The 18,482-nt window shown below is 39.3% G+C and overlaps 1 protein-coding gene across 1 annotated transcript in view; it reads right to left on the bottom strand.

Moving 5' to 3' along the window:
- The window catches only part of GUCY1A2 (guanylate cyclase 1 soluble subunit alpha 2), a 174,883-nt gene that overhangs the window by 144,353 nt on the left and 12,048 nt on the right, over positions 1-18,482 (bottom strand). Inside the window, exons 2-3 of the mRNA XM_063304475.1 lie at positions 6,724-6,785; positions 848-969 (exon numbers count right to left, since the gene is read on the bottom strand). Coding sequence (XP_063160545.1) covers positions 848-969; positions 6,724-6,785 — 184 coding nt within the window. The remainder of the gene's footprint in view (positions 1-847; positions 970-6,723; positions 6,786-18,482) is intronic.

The following is an 18,482-nucleotide window of genomic DNA, read 5'->3' as shown; positions in this document are numbered from 1 at the left end:
ACTACACACACTGTCAATAGCTATAATCATATGGAAGCTTCTCTGACAATTCAAACACAATCTACCTTCCTAGAAATTCAAAATAACTATTCACTGCTTGAATTCTAGTATGATAAAGAACAGGTTATGGAATTCTACTGATTGAAGAGTTACATCAGATCCCCTCCCAGTCAACTTTTCTCTCCTTGTATGACTTAGCTTTTAGTTCCCAGGTTGTTCTTGTTGCTCTTCTCTAAGCCTTTTTCCAATTTCTATGAATCTTTCTCAAAATATGGTGCCCCAAACTAAGCAGAGTACCTAAAGTGGATCTAAGAATGCAGAATATCTAGAAACTATACTTCCGTTAATGTAGCCAAAATTCCATTTGTTTGGCTTTTTTTTTTGCAGCTATGTCATGCTGATTCACATCCAGTTTGTCATTAATTACAAATCCAAATGCCTTTTCATCGGTGCTTGTCACTTTTGTGTCATCTGCAAATGTATTAAGTATTTCTCTCCATCTTCTCATCCAAGTCATCATTAAAATGAAGAGTACCAAGCACAGAATTGATATGCCTTTAATTTTGAAGAGGACTTCTCGAGAACTAATTAAGTACAATCTTTGAGCCAGCTATGTATCCACCTAATTGCTATGCCATCCAACCAAACTTAGGTAGCCTGCTAATCAGAATGCCTATAGTTAAGCTGCCTGCTAAATCAAACCTAAACAACCTTGTGCTAGGCTATATAGGTATTTCCAAGCAAAAGTCAAAGTCTGCAGAATAGGCCTTTGTAAATAAAATAAGAAGTGAAATTCAAAAACTGTTCCATACTAACAAAAGGGCTATGGAAAAGAACAATGGAGTACCAAGAATATTTGCTGTACACTGGAGAATTCCTGAGACATCTTCAGTTTCATCATTGCCAGAATGGTCTGCGTAGGAGCATCGGTTGGAAATATTGTGGAAGTTCTTTTCAGCATCCCTGTAACTAGAAAGAAACATACAACTGGTGTACAGTAGCAAAACAAAGATCATCTGAAAGTACCTATAGTAAAATGACTAAACGTTTGGAAGAACAGCTCTTTCTGAGGAAGAACGATCCTGTTTTTGAAAGGGTGTTATCTAACACAACCATCTTTTTTATGGGAATGAACCAGTAATAAGATGCAGGAAGCAAGAAACAGGAGTCCATATTTGCCCACAAAGTATACAGTGTCTCTCCTTCCTAAAAAACGCATTGACTTCGTAGTTTCCAATTGCTTGCTGGCAGGTTATCTAACAGGGAAACTCATAACACACACTGATACTCTGGAGAAAGTAAAGAGAGAGAAGCAAAACTAAACAGAGAACATACACACACACATCATCTCAACCCTTGAGGTCTAGGAATGTGGGTTTCAAAAGAAGAATGGACCCTTTGTTGCAAGTTTTCTACTCCTTTTCTTCTGTATCTGTTCTGCACTGGCCATCAAACTATGAGCAAGTTTGCAAAGGTGATTCCCTAAGCAGCAGCAGCTTCTTCTACTACAGCACTCTAGCCTGAGGTACCCTCTGACATGTCAGAATTGTTAACTAAGGAGAGTGGAAAGGATAGCTTGACTAAAAGCCCACAAGGATAAAGCCATAAAACTTGGAGAACCTCAAAAGCCTGTGATAAATTTTAATACATGCTTCCAACCTGACGTGAAGAGTATGCCAAAGAATCAAGGGCACCTCCATAATTGGAAACAACAAGTATTATTTGCTTAATTGATATAGCTCTACTGCTTAATCAATACAGTTCTGGCAGGTGCCTCATCCATACAATATTACAGTGAGAGCCAGCAGGAACGACTGGGTCCAATTCTACCATTAAGCAGTGAAATAGTCATCTCCAGCTGCAGAGGTCTGGCTCTCTTTCAAAAGGGGGATTTATTATTATTGTGTGTATGCTGCAGTGTATGGGGATCGGTGCTCTGGAATTTTCTGCCTCATGTGGAAAAATAATTTGGTTAGCTTTCAGTATTATGCACCTTCAGTCAGCTAGCAAAATGGTAACAAATAATAGGCAGTCACTGCAGAGTGGGGAAAACAAAAATAGATACAGTGAGATCATGCCAACTAGTTTAGTGAAGCAGCTGTTGCCTGATCATATTATAAATTGAAGCTGCCTGTTACTCAGTTGAAATAGGCTGCCCAAATATTGGTATGAGTGATCAACCTTTTATGGTTTTGCTCGGGCTAAGAGGGACTGGGCCAAAGTCACGCAGTGAGTTTCTGTGGCTAAGAGGATTTGAACCTGGGTCTCCCCAGTTATAGTCCAACACCTTAACAACCAGGTCATGCTGGCTTGGGTTTTGCTTGTAAATCAAAAAGAAGATGCAGCTCAGCAAGCTCAGAAGTACAGCAAAGGCTTCCAGTACAAAAAGTTCAAAGTTCAATTCTTGTATTTCCAATTAATGAAGATCAGGTAACAGCCAGTAAGGAAAAAAAAAACCCAGATCTGTAATGCCGGAAAGTTGCTTTCAGTAAATACTGGAGGCATTCAGCCATATGCCTTATAGTATTCAGTAGCCTACCTCTATCTGGTGCCTTACAGATATGTTGGAAATAACAGTCCCAAGCACTATGGCCAAGAGAGAAAAAATGCAGAAAACATAATCCAAAACATATAGGAGAAACAAAGTTGCAAAGCACTGGCTTAATAATAACTTTCTTTCTTTCTCTTTCTTTCTTTCTCTTTCTTTCTTTCTTTCTCTATCTATCTATCTATCTATCTATCTATCTATCTATCATTGTATGCAATCTGCTTTGCCAGATGTTGGGCAGCTCACATCAATAAAGCTTCATTACTATCTCTTGACATTAAAATTGACATAAATCTATAAGGCCACATGGTCACTTAATATTTAAAAGCATAAAACTGTCACATCGGGGGGGGGGGGGGAATATCAGGTCAGTGTTCCTTTTAACCTATCCTCCAGATGGTCAACAAAAGAGGATGGTCTTTACCTGCTTCTGGAACAATAACAAGGAGGGTGCCATTCTCATTTCAAAAACAGAGAAAATAACAGAATCCCATAACAGAATTCCAAAGGATCAGAGAAAGCTTCTCTCTTTGCTGCCAAATTCAGACCATCTGGGAGATGAGATCACCAACAGATCATGCTGTACAGCATATGTAGGATGGGAAGATTCTGCTTAAGGAGATGGTCCTGAAAATCTGAGGACTTTAGCCAAGGAGGCCTTTATAAACCAGCAATCTGAACTGTATCCAGAAACCTACTGGTAGCCAATGCAGCTCCTGCAAGATAGGTGTGATTCTCCTGAACTGGGACACGTCTGTCAACAATTGGACATTCATGTCTTAGGCTAGCTGTGGTTTCTGGGTAGTCTTTGAAGGCAGTCCCAAGTAAAGTACAGCCAACCACCCAAAAGATAATGACAGCATGATTGACTGTCGCCAAAACATCTTGCTCCAGAAATGGCCACATCTAGCACACCAGCTGAAGGCTCTCATTCTCTATTATTTTCAACTGCTATTCCAGCAAGAACTGTAAGTCCAATGGGGGAAATATCTTCTGGAGGAGTGCAACCCTATCAAGAACCAAAGATGGGATTTTGCTGTATCTAAGCATACTCTGGACCACAGTTATTCCATCTGGCTGAGATTTAATTTGAGTCTGACGGACCCATCTCCAGTCCCTGACCCTCAAATTGGATCAGGGTACTATGATCCAATGGTATTTGATGCTGCTAAGAGTTATCTACATGAGCAACTAATGATGTTTCAATCCCACAGCCAAGCCTGAAACTCAACTGGAAGGAGTCCAATTAATCTGTTTCTTCCAGGTTCTTCTGTAGATGAACCCCAACCACTTTGTCAACAACCCTCCTGCAGAACAGAAGGTTGGAGACCAGGTGGAAGTCTTCTAGAACCTCCAAATGAAGGGAGGATTTCTTCAGAGGAGGTACATATCCTTCAAGGCAGTAAATGCAAGCTCCTCCCCTAAAGAATGGGACTATCAATGGGACTATCCAAGGGGTTGATGTTGTTGTTGTTTGTGGTTGTTATTATTCATAGTACTATTAGTTAAAGTAGTGTTTATTAAATTATTTTCATATAATAAATGTTTGGGGGTCAATGAACAATCTGAAACTTCATGAAGGGTCAATGAGCTGAAGAGTTTAGGGACCCTTGATTTAAATGGATACCTTTCGATACACTTTGAATGAATTGTAATTATTGAATAATTAATGCATTATTGCAATGTATTATAACTTTGGGTATTGTATTTTGGGGCACACTATCTCCACAAAAATGTGTCTTACAAATAATCTAATTATTAAAATCAGATTATTCTTTCATTTGTTTCAGCCCCCTGCCTCAACCAGTTTGTTTTTATGACAAAATAATGTTATTCATATATGTAAGCATTCACTGGTGCAAAAAAAATATATGATAGTCCACATTCTCTTTAATAGGAACTAGGAAATATACTTACATATTTAGCACAGTATGGACAAGGTCTGAATTCATTGCTACTTTTAATAAAAAATAACTGATTCATTCATAAATAAACCATTATGCATTTCATTCTGGATTAAGGTCATGGGGCTCAATCTTCTCTGTACTAAAAAAAATAAAAACCAGGAACTCAAAATACTGGGCTTTTAAAAAACAAAAGATTAAGTCTATCATGCAAATCGTTAAACTTTCCTAATAAGTCTGATACTAATTTATTTTATGTTCTGCCCACTTTTCTGTAGACTCTTAATTCTATGCCTTGCCATCCAGCTCATTTCCTTGGTTGTTCATTTATTGAAGAATCCTGGCAAGCTCTTGTGGGGGGGAAGTAGATGGAGCAGGTGATCCTTTTCCCTAAGCTAGACTGTAAATAGGACCCAGGAACTATCATTTTCTTTGAGGGTTACTTCAGCATGAGTATTATTCCCACCTAATGCTTGTAGCCTGGATCCAGAAAGGAAAACGTGGGTCACCTTTTCCTTCCTTCATTTTGGTGCTGGCTACTGCTGCCCAACAGTTCCAATAAGACTGAAAAGAAAGATTAGAAAGCTGGATAAATTCCAACCCACAGAAGAATTTGGAAGTTAAAGGGCATTGTGTGAGCCTCCCTGAAATGTTTTGAACCCAAGTGGTACAAATCTGGTGGCATTACTTCTTTGTGCACAGTTCTCTGCATACAAAAGGACTATGAAGGAGTACAAAATAGAACAAAAAAAGAAGGTGGGATATGATAGGAGCAATCTCCTAAATAAGTATTCATTGTACCTAGATCTATTTTGCTGTAGCTAGCAAAGGGAAATCTGATGAAGGTGAAAGAAGAAAGTGCAAAAGCTGGCTTGCAGCTAAACCTCAAAAAAACCAAGATTATGGCAACCAGCTTGATTGATAACTGGCAAATAGAGGGAGAAAATGTAGAAGCAGTGAAAGACTTTGTATTTCTAGGTGCGAAGATTACTTCAGATGCTGACTGCAGTCAGGAAATCAGAAGACGCTTCATCCTTGGGAGAAGAGCAATGACCAATCTCGATAAAATAGTTAAGAGCAGAGACATCACACTGACAACAAAGGTCCGCATAGTTAAAGCAATGGTGTTCCCCGTAGTAACATATGGCTGTGACAGCTGGACCATAAGGAAGGCTGAGAGAAGGAAGATCGATGCTTTTGAACTGTGGTATTGGAGGAAAATTCTGAGAGTGCCTTGGACTGCAAGAAGATCCAACCAGTCCATCCTCCAGGAAATAAAGCCAGACTGCTCACTTGAGGGAATGATATGAAAGGCAAAACCAAAATACTTTGGCCACATAATGAGAAGACAGGACACCCTGGAGAAGATGCTGATGCTAGGGAGAGTGGAAGGCAAAAGGAAGAGAGGCTGACCAAGGGCAAGATGGATAGATGATATTCTGGAGGTGATGGATTTGTCCCTGGGGGAGCTGGGGGTGTTGATGACTGACAGGAAGCTCTGGAGTGGGCTGGTCCATGAAGTCACAAAAAGTCAGAAGCGACTAAACAAATAAACAACAAAAGCAAAGGGAAAAGATCAAGATTCTAATTGTTGATCGTAGTCTGTTTAGTTCAGGATGTTTTCACTAATTCCTTACAAAATTATAAAATAGCGAATAAAAAAAAGCACAACAGATTTATTTGGCATTGCAGAAAGGTATTAACAAAATTGTCAGTGCAATCTATGTCCATGCTACATTAAAAAATTTACTTCCTACATCCTATTGAAATGAATAAAAACTACATAAACTTACTATAGTCTTTGCATCCTTTCAATGAAGCTTCTCATGCGTTGCATCTTATGACATCATGACTGTGTTTGCATCACAAACTTAATCTGGTTACTGAATTAATCCATTTTAGGTATGCAAATGCTTTGAACCATAAGCTGACTAAATGGGATGGATTTGCATCTCTCATTAAGCCTCAAAAAAATTTACCAAGGTTATCATCAACCAAGCTTGACAAGTTGTGCAAATGGAGGCAGTAGATTCTTGAGCATGTATGAATATAGCCCATTTGTACCTTTCTACAACCAGGTCATTAGATGTTTCTGAACTACAATTCCCAGAATTCCTATTTACAATTCCCTAATTCAATTTAAAGGCACCTGGCTGGGAAAGCTACCATAAGGCAATATCTTAGCAATCAGCAGTTAGTTTTTATTACCACCCACTCACTGATCTATCTATACACTCCTTTTGGAATTTTGGAGAAATCGGTTCTACTTACCCAATAACTTGATGCTCATAATGCTGTAGTGTCCTCTGGAGAGTCTGCCTTATGGTCTGCGGCTACAGAATAAACAAAGAAATAATAATAAAAATGTTATCAGCAGTTTGTCAGTCAGCCTAGCTCTCAGCACGGTGTCTGAATAGAGGTGACTACTGATATTATTGCTTAATCTAATGTATATTTTTCCAATTACATTTTTTTTCCTCCCCTCACACATCTGCTGTGCCTCCTCCAGAGAAATGGGAAGAAAGCTGCCCAGAAGTAGCAAGCTGTTTTTGTTCCACAAACACATCAATATTTCAAGGCTCTTCCTGATATTTTAGTCCTCCATTAAATCAGCAGTGGTTCCAGTGTAACCAAATACAAAAAGCTGCAAAAGGAAAACATGATGTATACAGAATAGTATGCCAGTCACTTGGGACCAAGCGTATCTCAAGGCTACTTTCAGTAAACTCCCCAAAAATTTCACCAACGCTGTGCTGAAAGTTTCTTCTGCATTATTTTCAGGGACATTATCCCGGCTCTTCCATTATTTTACCATGGTTGTCCTGTTCTTACCAGCACAATCAGCACATTCCAATCTTTCAATTCACAAGGGTTAACTCGAAGGCAGCAGGAATCAACTCAAAGATATCCTGACTGTCTTCCTCTCCCGCCTGAATGGTTTTTCAAAGAGTATTTTGTTTAAAACATAAGTGAAAGGAGATCTGGTGTGCTGAAAAGTGTATCTACCATTGTCTTCATTTATAAAACTGTTTTAGGGCCCCTGCATCAACCAGCACAAAAATAAAAACAGAGCAGCCAATCTTGCGTTTGTAGGTGTCACCAACCTGCCTGGAAAAAGAAGAAGAAAAAGGAAAACAGTAGGATGAACTTGAGCATCCAAGGAAGGAGCAGAGAGGGTTGTAAGTAATGACTTTGCCTCTGGCAGCAGTGGTGGCCATTTGGGGTGAATGTCCATAAAATCCTCTCATAATTCCAGATGTGCCCATCTGCCCAGAAAGGATGCCCACCCTTGCTTCCATTAAATCCTATTAGAAGAGAACTCCTATCATAGATGGAGTCTATCCAGATCAGAAGCAGAGGCAATGAGGAAGGGTGCACAGAGTGATAGAGACTCCAGAACTCTTTCCTTATAGTTGCATAAGCTCAAACACTTGCTACCAAAAAGGAATTCTAAAGAAATTCTAAAACATCCTGAGAATGAAACAGAGAAACAAGCCCCTTTCACAAGAAAAGAAAACGTATGGAGGACAAATTTCTGCATGCGACATTTGATGTGGGTCTTAGATGATAACCTAAAGGATAAATCCATGCAAAAGATGAAGACTCCTTTGAGTCAAGCTTGACTCCTGCGGATTTCATAGATAAGTCCATGTAATTTTCTTGGCAAGAGTATAAAACGGTTTGCCACTAAGCCTTTTCAAATTTCCCAGTCCAGCCTGCAGCTATCAAATTTCCTGGTGATCTCTATCCATTTCCTAACAAGCTCCAACCCTGCTTAGCTTTTCTTCTAAGGTCACCCAAGTATGGCTAGATGCTCCCTTTAAGACAAAAGCTCCCAGTAACTCCATAGGACACAAATTGGAGGCCGTCTCAATCGTCTTTGACAAGTGGGATAAACAAAAGCAAGTTATTTTGTCATGTCAATAGAACACAACCCTTTGTTTTCTTCCTAATAGTAAATAACCATCTTCATTTCTTTAGCAAAACTGTATATAATGTTGGTGCTTGAGGCACTATTGCAATGAGGCAAACCCACCCACTCTTCCAGCAACAGATTACCTGGCCTCCAGCATCAGAGACTTCATAACACAAGGACTACAGAGACATATGGAGCTTCCTTCCATCTCAGTTGCTGAAAATTATAGCTTTAGAGAAACAAATCCACAAAACCTGTAGTATAAATCCTATAAACAGGAAGACGAAGAGGTGATCCAGACCCTGTCCATCTGCATGACCCAACTCCCCCATTTGCATTATCACCCTACCCCCAAAACATTAATCCTCAACCACTATAGATGTGGGGTGAAAGGGAAGGGCACGAGTCCCTATTAAGAAGGCATGTCTATGATTGGGGATGGCACGGAACACTATACCTCTGCCAGCCCACTTCTTATAAACAAGAGACACGTTTAGAAGGAAATTAGAAGAAAAAAAACGACTTCTCTACTGGGAAAGGTAAGCATTGCTCTCTTTCTTCTTGATGCCTGGAGATCATATCTGTTTTGAGTAAACAAGAAACACACCCAGTTTCAAAAAGCAAATGTAGATCAGGCCTTGCTGCTTTTCCAAGTGTCCACCACCACCAGAGCAATAGGCGATTTCCTGACGCTGAATACAGTGTCTGGAATATGTCCATTACAGTATTCCACCAGCATGCTGAAGAAGTCTCTCCGTTCTATAGGCTGATAATTCTCCAAATATGGACTATGTCTTTTTTTTTTACAGCCCTGGGAAAGATACTGCTATTTAGATGCCTCCACCATCACCACCATATCCTGCATATGTTAAGTATTGTTCATTATATTAATTTGCAGTTTTGAGCTCCACAGTCTACAAAAATGTGGCCTAAAGTGGGCAAAATTCTATAGAACAGTGTTTCTCATCCTTGGCAACTCTAAGATGTGTGGACTTCAACTCCCAGAATTCTCCAGCCAGCATGCTGGCTGGGGAATTTTGGGAGTTGAAGTCCGCACATCTTCAAGTTGCTAAGGTTGAGGAACACTGCTATAGAAACAGGCTGACATATAACAACTCATCTTACTTGACTTCTGGGCAATGTGGCTTTTTTTTTAAAAAAAAAAAAGGAATTTTTCAAACTGGCAATAGTAATCCCTACTCAGAAATGCAGAGGCAAATATGAAATTGCTTTTAATTAGGTGTACTTTAATGGGTAAGCCTGAACTTCAGCAGCATTTTAAATCTTAAGCACTGATTCAGTCATCTTTCTCCAGTGTTGCCAATAACTATGGAAAGGAAGGCAATTGTGCCAAGCCAATGTAATAAAAATATTGATCAATCACAATTATCTTCACCACCACAGCAGTAAAAGCATGCAATCCATACGATTTCTGATATCATCCCTAAGCCAAGTCCACAATTATTAGGAGCAGACATTAGCAATTTACCTGCATTTTGATGGGCAGCTTAGCTACACTTGGAAAATAAAGGGAAAGAACAGATTTAAGCCTTTTTACAGCATTTTTAAATTCTGAATCAAGCAATTACGTCTGTTCTCAGCAGGAGCCAAATTCACCGTCTCAGGAAAACCTTTAAAAAGAATCCAAAGCACTCTCACAAAAGAAATTAACAAGAGCTCCATCCAAATGAGGCCACACACAAGGAAACCACACCTTCCCATTTGGAGAGGCAGGTGTTTAAATCCAAAGGACCTGATGCAGCTAAAAGGACCTCTTCAGATGCAGCTAAAAGAAAGGAAAATTTCGTAGCAACACAACACACTGATTCATACTGTGAAGAAAGGGATGGATAAAGAACACCAAGTTCATCCCTAGAATTTAAACCACTAATAAACTGCCTTTCATCTTGAAACCTACAGTAGGGTCAGTTTGACCAGCTGCCAGCTTCTGAACCATCACAATGAAAGATTTAAAAGCAATGTTCAGTTGAACCACACAAAATAGAAACAATTCTCCTTACGATGAGGCTGTGTTTTACCTGCTTTCCACCACTGTAGTTCCTTTAATCTACCTTTTCAATTCCCTGCATTTTCAGGTTCCCAATCAGAGATCTTTGCAATTATATAAAGCAGGAGGCCGTGATGGGCAGAAGCAAGAGTGAAATTTCGTTCTTGATTTCTATAGGATATTTAAGATATGTCCCTTGGAGCAATTTTGTCTGTTTGGTTAACACAGACTTCCTCAACTTGCTGCTGTCCCAATTCATTGGTCTTTGGTTCCCATAATGCACATCTACGATTGACAGGCATTATGAAACTGGACCATAAGACATCTAAGAGGCACCAGATTAGGTCTGACCATGCTGCCTGACATTATAGAAATTTAAGGAAAATAAACTGGAGAGACCAGGCTGAAAAAAATTAAGCTTACAGAGCCTTCTTCATTTCTATCAACTTTTGTTCAGGAATGGGAGACCCCTAAGCATAGCACAGAATTACAGATGTGAACAGCCAAGCTGTCAGGTATTCACCCAAGCCCCTGCAATAAATCTCTCTCTAACCCCCAGTCTGCAGCTTTCATGGGAAGCCAAGGACAAGCCACGGATAGAATAGCAAAGTTTGTTGCAGATGCAGTTAGTCCCAGTAAAGGTGAAGATCAGTGCCTACAAGGCCAAAAGATCTAGAACTTTATACAGATAATCTAAATGTTGTTTTTCTCTCTCCTGCCCTTATGTCACAAAGAGTGATAGCCACTCTTTCCTCGGGCTTGTCTGTTATGGCCACCTGCAAATTGCTTTCGAAATGGCCCTCTCTCTTCCTGTTTTGCCAGTTTCATCCTGGACATAGGTAAAACAAAGCCTTCTAGCCACATAGGTTAGCCTTGGACATTTTCCTGCCTGACCTGAGACTGGAAAAAGTACCTGGATGTATTTTATCCAACAAATTACATGACCATTAGGCTAAAGTGAACTGGGATTCCTAAAATGTACCAAAAACAGACCTTCCTTCTTCTCCCAGCTGGAATTTTACGGGCTTTCAGGTAAGCATTTAATGTACCCCAGCTGTTGAAGAACTGAAGATCCTAGCAATGCCATCTTGAAAAGTTATTTTTCGCTGCTATCACTAGGGATAAGAAAGAAGGCATCTTAAGGGGAGGAAAAGCAAACTGGTCTTTGGTTATGTCGGCTTGAGCTATCAGAATAGAAATGTGGAATGTTCTAGAGTTCAATTCTTATCAGCCCAGCTGTGCCAATGTAGTTGTAATCCAAGTGTCAGTCCTTCAAGGCAAGCCAGATCAGGAAACAGACTCTTCAAGAATTACTGGAGCTCTACTTAATTGATTTAGGCCAATGTTTCTCAACCCTGGCAACTTTAAGACAGGTAGACTTCAACTCCCAGAATTTTGGGAGTTGAAGTCCATCCATCTTAAAGTTGCCAGGGTTGAGAAATTAGGCTATAAGTAACATAATCTTGAAAGCCTGACTGTGATTTTCCTTCCTTCCCTCTTACAACTCATGGAATTAAGGTGGAGCCAAACTGAATTTTTTTCTAGTGTTTTCTCCATTTCCCAGGCTTAAAGCAAGTTTTTGTAACTGATGTCCTGTAGTTTCTCCAATGCCCTATCTGTGGCTATCCACACCAAGAGGTCTGGAGAACATAAAGCTGCCTATATCTGGATTTCAAATTCTAGAGAACCATGCATTCTCATGATATAGGAGGGAAACCCTCTGCTGAATGAGAGACTGCAAGAGAAATTCCATGCAGATCCCCATAAGTTCCATGATGGAAACAAGACATGATATCAATATTAAAATATAGGTAATCAAAACAATTTTTCACAGTAGCTGGTCATCCTGCTGAACAGACAAGTTGGTTCTAAAACAGCAAAACATCACATACATTCTACCAAGTGATTGCCCAATATTAATATGTACTGCATTATGCTTTATGTGAATTTAGTTTATATGAATTCACTGTTATGAATTTGATCATTTTCATCTAAAAATTCACTTTATGCAGAAACAATACCTGTTATGTGATTGGTGCCAACATAGTCAATTTACACCAAAGGTCTGAAAATATGTTAAAACCTCTTCCCACCAAAACCACTCGTCCTTTTTCCTGCCAAAACACCTTTCTGTCCTCATCATAATTTACATTATGATGCAACATAGAGAAGCCCATAAGTGGATGGAGCATGATTTCCCTTATATTTTTATTAAGACTGGAGCAAAATTTAGAACTGAAAAAAAACACAAATCCAGAATCCATCAGGGATAGGAGTACAATACAGTAATGGTTAGAATGTTGTTTTCCACCCAGGGAAATGCTGGTTCAGAACTGCATTTAGCTATAATGCCTGGTGCATGATCTTCTTATTCTGGCTACTGAATTAACCCATTTTCTGGATTTGCAAAATTCCATGAGACATAACCTGAGTCTGCACAATATTGTAAGCCACAGAATATTGTAACAATATCATGGCAACCTGACCAAGCTTAGTCGGGTGTGTTAATGCTATTGCTAGGTTTTTTACCATCTGGTTATTAATCTTAACAAATTTCTCTTCCACTCTGACCTACTTCCTAGAAAACTTGTGAAGATAAAAGGAGAGGGGAGGACTCTGAACATTGTCTTGAGGCTTTAAAGGCAAGGCAGCATATAGATGCAATACCTTTTTTTTTTTTTAAAAATCAGTATGACCAATCCCAAACACAACGTCACAGCCCCCAAAGTAACTTTTGTGTAACAGAGGTTTTGAGTTAACTAATGAAATCATTCTGAAAGGACGTGTAGTGGCTTGAACAAGCCTACATCAAGCTACTACAAGTCCTACATCAAAGGCTCACTGCTGTTATCGCAAATAGAGATAAGCATAACATATTGAATGAATCATACTGGACCAATCTGGCAGGTTTAGTATGTTGACCTGTTCACATTTAGGGCTAGGTCCTAAATGCTGTAGTTAAAATTTTTAAAAATCAGGCCAGTAATTTGTTCCCATTATGAGCTCTATGTTAAAATGTATTTACTCTGGTCCCACTGTTGGCAAAGCCTGGGCCCCACCCCTTAATTTTCATTGAACTTCACCCTACTCCAGGCATCAGGGTTTTTATTTCAAGAATTTGCCTATTTATGGTATGTGTGTGTGTGTGCGCAGATTTAAAACACTGACCTGTCATCATGATTTATGCTGCAATCAAACATTTAATTAAATTTGGCTAATATAACCAAAGGGACAAAGGTAAAATTAGTAAAATGAGTAGTTGGGAGGGAAACAATTTCCTGACAGCTAGCTAAACTCACAGAGCTTAGAGGAAGATAAATGTATTATGACACGCGCAGTTCACATCATAGGATGTTTACTGCAAAACTAAATAGGCTCAGCTCACTATTTTCTCTCCCAGTAACCACAGAAGTTTTCTGCTTTTAACATAATGTGAACCAAAGAAATGGATGCAGAAGTGGCCAGTCATCATGAATAATGCAAGACTCAGTTATTTAATTAGATGCTAATGCAAGCTGATCAATCTTTAACTTCAGTTCAAACAGCTGAGGTTTCCTTATCTCAAAATTTATTTTGTAGACTAAAAAAAATCTTTAAAAGCGACTCTTATAATGAATTAGTAGAGACTGATGACTTCATTTATTTCCACTCTATTTTAGTTTCATGTATATTCAAGCATAAATCTATTCTCTTTAATACATCAGTCTGCCAAAACAAAAACTCCTGCAATAAATACAAACACTCACACATATAGAAAAAAAAACCTCAGTACTTCCCAAAATGTTTTATACCTAAGTTTGCATAATATACAGCCTTCTATATACAACTTTCCTCTAAAATCTGCATATTTGTATGTAACTGAGTCACCATGTACATGACAAGGTTCGGAGAAATGTGCTACTCAGAAGAAACTGTTCCAAATCACATATTTGATCACATTAAGTCACAGCATTTAGAAATGTGGATCAAAACTGTACCTCATCCCTATGAATTAGAATTACTTGCATAACATAATATGAAACAAGTTCATTTTGGTTGTGCAAAAATCACCTGGCAATTTTTTACTGTGGTTTTAATGTTAAACTGCATTTTGGTTATTGATTCTACTTTATATCCAAATTATGTGTTTCTGCTACACATTCTGGTTGATATTCAAATTATGTGTTGCAAGTGAAAATTGAAAATATAAATTTATAATGCAAACCTATACAGGCCTCTTCACAACTGAGATACACAAGACTAGAAGATGCTATTGCTACATTTATTTTTAACATAAATGTTTTACCCCAAATACCTCTAAAGACTATTCAAAATGACAATGTGATGCAATTTTTAAAAAGTGACCAATCCATTTTTTGCTATTGGGAATAAATTCTCCCCACCCGTTTTTGACTTGTAATCATAAAGGTGCATTTACACTTGAAGTCCATCTTTCACTGCCAATTAATTCTTGTCTCTGCAGAAATCTGCTTAACCATGTGATTTACAGGTTTTTGCAAATGCTGACAATATCAAATTTCATTGCTGAAAAGTAATATAATGTGAAATATGTCTTCTAATTTCCAGTAAGCTCCCTTCCCCCTGTTATGAAAGAGATATCTGTTTTTCTTCATCAATCACTCAGTAGTTTAGAATTACTTCAGGGGGAATTTTTACAAGTATGTGAATGTTGCTGCTTTTTATTATACACTTCTCTATCCCTCTGCAAGCACTCTTGACTGCCCCAATCTTCTGATTTAAAAAAATTAAGCCCAGGGGAATAGTTCCCTGATAACATCTTTGCTTGGGATTTAATGAAAGTGTTGGAAATCAGGGCATTCTGAGTCTCTTAGTATACTGCATGTATTTTCAAACTGATGGGATGCAAGCAACACAACATTGGCCGCAATGAAGTCAGAGATTCTAGCTGGCATGGAATAGCATAAATATATTTGGAATAAAATTGGGGTTTTATTATGTTTGTGGTCAAATGTACCAAAACAGACCAGTATTGTCTTAACTATTACAAGGGAATATTGCACGTGGAGGAACTGCTCAGAATGGTAACTTAGTCTACACTTTTTCTATCCTACTATGTGAATTTATTTATTTATTTGTTTGTTTGTTATTTACATTTATATCACCGCCCATCTCCCCCCAACGGCTTTATGTGATTAAAGACTTGATGCAAAGGCCCAAGTGCCATTTGCTCTTTGAGCAGGAGCTTTGAGTCCAAGGAGACCCCCAGATTGCACACCAATCTCAACTGCAGAGGTGCTTCCCCATCCAAGACTAGATATGGAAAGTCTTCAGGACCAAAAGCCCCAGATAGCTGCACCCACTTGGTCTTGTCAGGATTGAGCCTGAGTCTGTTCTTCTCCATCCAGCGTGTACAGCTTCAAGACACCAGGATAGAACATCATCAGCATTACTTGGATGGTCCAAAATTGCAATGTACAATTGGAATCATCACCATACTGATTATACCAAACCCCGAACTGACATGTTAAGCAGGAAGGGTGAGAGCATCAAGCCCTGAGGTATACCACAAGTGAAGAGCCACAAGCTTGACCTCTCCGTCCCTGTCAACACTGATACCAATTGCAGAAAAAGGAGGAGAAACTCTGTGCTGCCAGTTTCCAGTCTTCACAGCTGGTCCAGAAGGATACCATGATCAACAATATCAAAAGTTGCTTAGAAATCAAGGAGCACCAGGGTGGACATACCTCTCACATCCTAGCTCCACCAAAGGTCATCAACAAATGTGATTAATGTTGTCCCTATACTCTACTTTGGTCTGGACCCAACTGAAACAGATCCAGATAATCCATTTCCTTGAGGATCTTTTGATGCTGCTCCCCAACCACCTTCTCAACAACTTTCCCTAAAAAAGAAGGCTGGATACTGGACAAAAATTGTCCAGGATTATTGGCTTCAACAACAGCCCCTTGAGGAAGAGGCACTTGGCCACCTCTTTTAAGCCTGGAGGAACCACCCTTTCCCTCAAGGAAGATAAGGAAAAGGAATGAATATAAATCTAAAAACAATACTATTTGATCACATAAGATGAAAGACTGAGAAAATTAGTGAATGACAGAAGGATGATGGGAAGTTCTAAATGTGGAGCTGACCATTGTTTAGAAATATCAAGAACAGATTTTGGAAAAAATGGACATGGAAGTAAAGGGAAGAAATTAAATGTACTATGAATATAAAAATGACCTAGAAGGTAGATTAATCTCCCCAAAAATAAATAGAGTATGGATGTAAGAAAAAAAGATATAGAGAAGGAACAGAATGAAAATAAGTACAAGTAGTCCTCGACTTATTACCACAATTGGGACCAAAACCTCCATCGCTAAGCGAGGCAATCGTTAAGTGAGTCATACCTGATTTTATAACCTTTTTTGCTGTGGTTGTTAAGCAAATCACCCCAACTGTTAAGTGAATCACATGGTTGTTAAGCAAATCTGGCTTCTCCCGTTAGACTTTACTTGCTGGAAACCAGCTTAGAAGGTCGCAAATGGCAATCATGTGACCACAGGACACTACAACTGTTGTAATACAGGCCGGTTGCCAAGCACCCGGATTTTGATCATGTGACCACAGGGACGCTGCAACAGTCATAAGTGCAAGGACTGGTCTTAAGTCATTTTATTTAGTGCCATTGTAACTTCAAACGGTTGTTAAACGAATGGTCGTTAGTCGAGGACTGCTTACATGTTACAAAGTGCAATTTAAATATGTGGGTAGTATGGAAAAGGATTCTTGGTAAAATGATGAAATGAAAGAGGCTGTGACTGAGAAGAAGTTAATACAAGAAAAGGTTTGCTGCAAAAAGAGATGACAGAAAGTCAAAGTGTAGTCAAAGACAGCATGGAACGGTTAAGAGTAAAAGAGGCAGAGAAAATGGGGCTTCATTTTGACGGAAGTGAAAAAAATGTTTTGGAAGTGAGTGATTAGGGCTAAACTAGGAACTTCCAGCTGAGTGAATAGCATTAAAAAATTTTAATTTTTAGGTTACCTAAGGGACCGTTGAGGGGACGCGGTGGCGCTGCGGGTTAAACCGCTGAGCTGCTGATTGGAAGGTCGGCGGTTCGAAACCGCACGGCAGGGTGAGCTCCCGTTGCTCGTCCCAGCTCCTGCACACCAAGCAGTTCGAAAACATGCAAATGTGAGTAGATTAATTGGTACCGCTTCGGCGGGAAGGTAACGGCGTTCCGTGAGTCATGCCAGCCACATGACCGCGGACGGGTCCTTAGGGACAACGCCGGCTCCAAGGCTTAGAAACGGAGATGAGCACCGCCCCCTAGAGTCGGACACAACTGGACTTTACATCAAGGGAAACCTTTACCTTTACCTAAGGGACCGTTTCCTCCCCATCACATCAACCTGTCCCACCCAGTCGTGCAGAGAGGGCATGCTGAGGACCCCATCTGCAAGAGAATTCCATCTGGTGGGGTCCAGAAAGCGGGTCTTCTCTGCAATAGCCTCTACCCTTTGGAATATCCTTCCCCTGGAAGTGAGATTGGTTCCCTCCCTCCTGGACTTTAGGAAACAGCTAAAGACCTGGTTCTGTAATTATGCCTGGGGCGGGAGAGAGAGTAGCCATTCCTGGGGATGGTTAGTTTCTTAGAAGGACCCTGCTCTGCTTGTAAATCACAGAGAACTTTCAGCCATCAGGGTTTTTATCATATTTATTTTATTGTACATTATAGTGTTTTACAGTTTTATATTTTTCTATTTATGTTTTATTGTAAACTGCCCAGAGTCCCTTTTGGGAGATGGGCGGTGATAAATTTGATTAATAATTAATTAATTAGTTAAAATATAAAAGGGATGAAATGATTTGGGATGTTATGAAAATGAGGAAATGCTGGAAGAGATATGTCAATAGCGATATGTCAAAGAGTATGACTGAACCAAGTGTTACAAATGTTGATGTCCAAGAAAAAAAATCAATGAAAAAAAGTCATAAACGCTCTGAGCATGTTTGAAAATGGTGAAGCTGCCAATGTAGAATGTGGTAACAGGAGAAATCTTAAAAGGTAGAAATGGTTTCTTTATGGAATGGCTATGCAACTTATTTAACATATATGTGAAGATGGTATCTTTGCCTGACGATTA

This window comes from Candoia aspera, chromosome 5 (assembly GCF_035149785.1).
Source record: "Candoia aspera isolate rCanAsp1 chromosome 5, rCanAsp1.hap2, whole genome shotgun sequence".
NCBI classification, from domain to species: domain Eukaryota; kingdom Metazoa; phylum Chordata; class Lepidosauria; order Squamata; family Boidae; genus Candoia; species Candoia aspera.
The sequence above is the reverse complement of the archived record's forward strand: the minus strand, read 5'-3'. Positions and strand labels throughout refer to the sequence as shown.